This window comes from Octodon degus, unplaced genomic scaffold (assembly GCF_000260255.1).
Source record: "Octodon degus isolate 3935 unplaced genomic scaffold, OctDeg1.0 scaffold00052, whole genome shotgun sequence".
In the NCBI taxonomy this organism is placed as follows: Eukaryota; Metazoa; Chordata; class Mammalia; order Rodentia; family Octodontidae; genus Octodon; species Octodon degus.
In genome coordinates this window covers 13,352,903-13,358,902 of record NW_004524628.1, presented here as the reverse complement: position 1 = coordinate 13,358,902, position 6,000 = coordinate 13,352,903, and the positions used below count along the sequence as shown (strand labels likewise).

At 41.9% G+C, this 6,000-nt stretch overlaps 1 protein-coding gene across 1 annotated transcript in view; it reads left to right on the top strand.

The window, feature by feature from the left end:
- The first annotated feature begins 6 nt into the window (after positions 1–6).
- Sept10 (septin 10) overlaps positions 7–6,000 on the top strand; it is a 59,857-nt gene continuing 53,863 nt past the window's right edge. The window contains exon 1 of the mRNA XM_023717376.1: positions 7–87. Within this exon, the coding sequence (XP_023573144.1) occupies positions 58–87 (30 nt within the window). The 5' untranslated portion in view covers positions 7–57. The remainder of the gene's footprint in view (positions 88–6,000) is intronic.

Genomic DNA, 6,000 nt, shown 5'->3' with positions numbered 1-6,000 from the left:
GGGACGCGCTAGGGTCGGGCCGGGGGACACCGCCGCTCGCTGCCCGCCCGCCCGGCCATGGCCGCCACCGATGACGCGCGGGGCGGGGTGAGTCCGCGCCCTCTGGGGGACCCCCAAAACTTCGCGGCCGGAGTTGTGGGCTTCCCGGCGCCCCTCCGCAGCCCCGGAGTCTGTAGGTTCCCCCCGAAGCCTTCCTAGCCTGCGGGGCTCCCGAGTGCCGGCTGCTGCCCGCTTGTCCGCGTAAATGATGCGCCCGGCCCGCGAGGGGTTCGGGTCCTGGCCCGCCTGCCCGGGAGCTCCAGCGGGGCGCTGGTGGGCTGGGCGCGGCCCACCCTCCTCTCGGGGTCCCCTCGCGCAGCCCTGCGGTCCTCCGCAGCTCCCAGGCCGAGCCCTCCGGCCGCGAGGTCTGCGCTGGAAGGAGCGCCCCGCGCTCTGGCCCGTGGACCTGGGGCGCGCTGTGGGTGGCTCGGCGGGCAGAAGGGGGTTCTCCGGGGATCCGCCTTTGTCTCCGCGCGCCGGCGTGTGTGCGTGGACTTCCTGGGGCGTGTGGTGGGTGATCACCCTGCGCGGGTCTAGCCTTGGAAAACGTTCCATTTTAGCTTCTAATACTGCTGTGAATGCCCTGCTAGTAAAGTGTGTAGAGCTCTCCGAGGCCAGTTTTAGAACTCCTGGTCCTAGCGCTCTGGCCCAGACGGTTCCGATGGTGGCTGCGAGGGCAGAGATGTGTCCAACAGTCTGGACAGTCCTCTCTACCCGGTCAGATGTTTGGAGAAGTCTCTGTGTGGACTGCTGGGACAGTTGCCCAGTCTCTGTGCCCGGGGGATGGGGGGGGGGGGGGAGGCAGGCGTGTGGCGGGGACACCTAGCGAGAACGCCATTGGGTTTCTTCCCTCAGCAAACTTTCTAGAAATTCATCTAGGTTATTGCTAGTACTGTATCAGTAGTTTTGCCGAGTGGTATTCCATGGTATGGAGTAACAGACTTTGAAAGAAACCAAGGTTTGTTTCCAGTTTGGGCTGTTATAAATAGGGCTACAATAAACATTCCTGTAGTTCCTAATGTAACAGTGTAAACGTAAATCATTAATTCTCTGGAATAAATGTTAGGAATACAGCTGCTGGATCGTTTGGCAATTGCATACTTAAGTATATTTTATTTCGATACTGGAAATTGCAAACCAAGGCCTTCACATTGAGCTGTATTTCCAGCTTTTTTTTTTTTTTTTAATTGTTTGAGACAGGGTCTCCCTGAGCCCTATGTTCTTGGGGTTCGAATTTGTAAGCCTCCTATCTCAGCCTTCCAGAGTGCTGAGAGTGTCTTATGAGCCACCATCTCTGTCTGTGAGTTTAGTTTTACATACATCATAGAGCCAGACTGGTTCCCAGAGGGACCACGCTATTGGCCCGTTTTAATTTCTGCCAGCAGTGTATAAGAGATCCAGCTCCTCCCATCCTTGTCAGCGGTTAGTGTTGCTGCTTTCTGTAACCATTCTGGTAGATATGCCGTGATAATTCCTGCGGCTTTAAGTGTATTTCCACAGTGGCCAGTTATATTGGAAGCCTTTTATATGTATATTTGCCATTTTTTCTGTTGCTTTGCCCTCATTTCTTTTTTATCCTTTTTATGGTTGGATAGGTATTTTGCTGTTGAGTGTACAGTGTTTATGTATCCTAGTCCCTTTTCAAGTAGGTGATTTGCAGTTTTTCCTCTTAATTTGTAGTGTGTCTTTTCATTAAAATTAATAGGATGTTTTACAAAGCAGAAGTTTTAAATTTTTATGAGATTCATTTAACAAAGTTTTCCTTCTATGGAGTTTTCTTTTGGTGTCAAGCTTAAGAGCTCTCTGCCTAACCCTAGATTCCAAAGATTTTTCTCTTATCTTTTTCCCCCAAGTGTTACAGACTACACTTTATATCTAATCGCATGGCCCATGTAGAATTAATTTTCCTCTTATGTCAGCCTTCAGGTGGCCATTCTTTTGACTTACGGTGGCATTTTATTTACTTTTTAAAAAATTTTGAGGTAGGGTCATACTAAGTCACTAAATTGCCCAACTTGGGCTTGAACTTGCAATCCTCCTGCTTCAGCCTCCCAGAGTGCTGGAATTTCAGTCACCATCATACCAGCTTGTTGTATTTCTGTCAAAAGTCAGTTGAACATACTTAGGTGGTTCTATTTCTGGGTTCCACAGAACCATACGCTGTGATTCATATAGCTGGGTCAGTCTTCACATTGTATAGACTGATTCCTCCTACTTTATTCCTCTATTTTCAAAAAAGATATTAGTCATTCTAGTTCTTTGCTTTTATAAATTTTAGAATCATCTCGAAGAATTTTTTTTATTTTTCTCCATAATTTTATTGAGAAACAAATAGCAAAGAGACAGTTTCAAATCAAATTGATAGAACAGTTTCAATAATTAACACATTGCATATTCTCTTCCTAGTGGTTATTTGCTGGACAAGATGCAGACATGATATCCTATTTACAAACACTATTACAACAAATCCCTCTATTCATTAAGAGGATGTAACTATATATCCTAACCATTTTGAATACACAGATACAAAGTGGACATTTATATATCCCCTTTTTGTTTAGTTACGTCATTTGAATATTATAGGTGTGTGAACTCAGCAAAATATTCCAAAAGAGTCCAGTAGAGCTATTCTCTCCAGTTGTGAAATTCACTTGAATAGACTATATCTACAAAAGAAATTGCTGAGATTTTGATAGGAACTCGGATAAGACCTGAAACTTCAGTGAGAATTAGTGTCTACTATTTTGACTCTTCCACTTCGTGAGCGTGGTATTTTCCTATATTTCTTTATATTCCCTTTGGTTTCTTTAGCATTTTCAGCGTACCATTGTATGCAATTTTTGGGGGATTGTAGATGATCATTGTATGTAAATCTTATTGGATATTTATTAGTACTATACAGAAATGCAATTCATTTTTGTATGTTTACCTTATGTTCTGTGACCGTGATACATTCATTTAAGAGTTGGAATTCTTTGAAATTTTCTGCATAATCATATCATTTGCAAATAGAGACAATTTTAAACCCTTAAAAATCTGCTTGCCTTTTCTTTCCAGCCTTATTTTGACAGATTGTATCACTGTGTTCTTGTTTAATTTTTGTTTTGTCTTGTTAGGTTACTTTAGTGCTCTGTTCAGTAATAGTTATATAAATAGACCTTCTTTTCCCTGTTTCTATTATTATAAAATTCTGGTTTTTACCATAAGTAGTAGAGGTTCTTTGTTTTTTGTTCTTTTTGGCAGAACCAGGGATTGAACTCAGGCCCTTGTGCTTGCCAGGGAAGTGCTTATTCCACTGAGCCATCTCCCTGGCCCTGTTTGGTGAGTTCTTTTTCCATAATTTTATTGATGTTTGTTTGTTTTGTTTTTAAGGCTACTATAAGAGGGCTATGGGGGTTGGGGAGATGGTTCAGTAGAATAAGCACTTCCCTGGCAAGCACAAGGGCCTGAGTTCAATCCCCAGTTCTGGAAAAAAAAAAAAAAAAAAAGGGCTAATGACCTGTAGTTGCCACATGCAATACTGTCTTTGATTTCATATCAGGGAAATACTAGCTTTATAAAATAAATTGGAAGTGTGGAATTTGTATTAATTGTTTAAATGGTAAAATTCTTAAATGACACCAGCTAGGCCAAAAGGTATCCTTTTTGGATGTTTTCAAATTACAAATTCAGTCCCATAATATTTATTAGGATACTCATGTTATGTTGTGTTATTTGGGGCAGTTTAAAGAATTGAACTATTTCTTGTAGTTGTCAAATTTAAATGAATAGACTGTAATGCTATCCCATTTCAACCCTAACATTGGTAATTTGTGTTGTGACCCTTTCCTTTGTCACTTTTTATTAAAAATTTATTGATTTATTGGTTGATTAGACACGGTCTCACTACACAGTTCACACTTTTAGTGATCCTCCTGTCTGAGCCTCCTCAGCGCTGGCATTATGGGTGTGAGCCACCATGCCTGGTTTCAGTGGCTGGCACAGTGCATCCAGCCAGCATAGCATGGGAATCATACTTTGGTCCTTGTGCTTGTCAGGCAGGCACTTAGACTGCTGAGCTAGCTCCCTAGTCTCCTTTGACACTCTTAATAGTTTGTCAACTTCATTTTTCTTTTCAGTGAATCAGCTCTTTGTCTCATTGGTTTTTTTTTTTTTTGGTTTTCAATATAAATGATTTCTGATCTTAATTTTTTTCTGTGGAAGTATATTTGTTGGTTGTTTTGAGTTTATTATGATCTTTTTCTAAGTTCTTGAAGTGGGAGTTTAGATTATTGATTTGGTGCTTTTCCTCTGATGTATTTATTTAGTGATACAGATTTCTCTCTCAACGTAAGTCTGACTAGAAGTCCCCAGTGGTACCTACGCCACAACCTGAATGTTAAGCTGATTTAAATTTCCTCCAGCAATCTTGGAAGCGACCAAAATGCCCATCACCCGAGGAATGGATGAAAAAGATGTGGTATTTTTATGCAATGGAGTATTACTTAGTAATAAAGAAAGACAAACTCAAAGCCTTCATAGGGGGCTGGCCAAATAGCTCAGCAGATTAAAGCACCTGCAAGCAGGCGCAGGGGCCCGGGGTTTGATCCCCAGGCCTGCCGTCCCAGCCCCAACCCCGGGGCACAGTGAGATGGCAGTTGAGACTGGGCATAGTGGTGTGCGCCTATAATCCCAGCTCTTGGCAGGCTGTAAACAGGCGGATCACTACAAGTTTGATCTAGTAGTGAGACCTTGAACACCCTGTAGCCCCTTCCCTAAAATTAAGAAAAAAAAAAAGCCTTCATAAGTAAGTGGATGTAACTAGAGTCCATACTCATAAGTGGATTAAATCAGACACATGTGTGTAAATACCATGTTGTCTCCCTAGTGTAAGAACCCGAAAGACGAAATAAAATCTGAGAGGTATAACAGATATAGTAAAATGGAAAGAAATGGAACTTAAGGATTAAAAAATAAAGATGAGAGAAAGGAGAAAAGACGGAAAAAAAAAAGGCAAGGGGAAAAACATGCAAGTATATATACAGGATGACTGAAGTGATTGCACTAAAATTTTCCTTCATTTTTTTAAAAACTAGCACTTAATATGTAGAGTTTTCACCTTGACTAACTCAGTGTGCTAATGCCTGTGATCTGAGCAGCTGTGCCAAGGACAGCACTGTGTAATACAGGTACCCACCATAGCACAAGAAGCAGACAGGATGTTCTGTCCGAACACTGTTAGCACACCTCTTCTCATTGAATTAAGCGAAAGTAGCTGTAAATTTATCCTATTTTGTTAATATAAATACAAAATGATCTTTCCTTTGTATCCTTTTTTTGTCCTGTCAGAGGTGAATATTCCATTGGCATCTAAATACTCTAGGTGTTTGAACTCAACTAAACAATCTAACATTGTCTAGCAGTCTATAATATTAGTGGGTTATCCCCAGAAGTTATTGACTTGAGCCTTTTACAGCTCATCGTATTAATATGGATTTACTTTATATACCTAAATTAAATTTAAAAATAAATAAATTACCTCCAGCAAATTAAACAGTATACCTTTTTATTTTTTTACCTTTTTTGGTTTGGGAGATTGAACTCAGGACTTTGTGCTTGCTAGGTAAGCAGTATACTCTTAGTCTTAGTCTCCCACAAAGCCTCAAGACATAGGTGAATTGAAGACAGATTTTTCTACCAGAAAGTTACATGCATTGCTTGTGTAGGCCAGCTGTCAATGGAGCCTTGTTTCCAGCTTCTGGGCCTCTCTGAAGTTTGCATTCTTGTCAGCATTCTGGTCTTCTAAATCTTGAACAGAATCTTCTGTCAGTCTTGGTTTACTGCATTGTAGGGCCTGTCTAGCCGGCATTTCCAGATCTTTCCAAACTCTTAACTAGGTCTAGGTAGAGGAAAAGGTGCTCCATCCACGGTGGCTGGGAAGCAGAGAGAGGTGGGAATAGCCTGTTTTCCCCTAACCAGTAT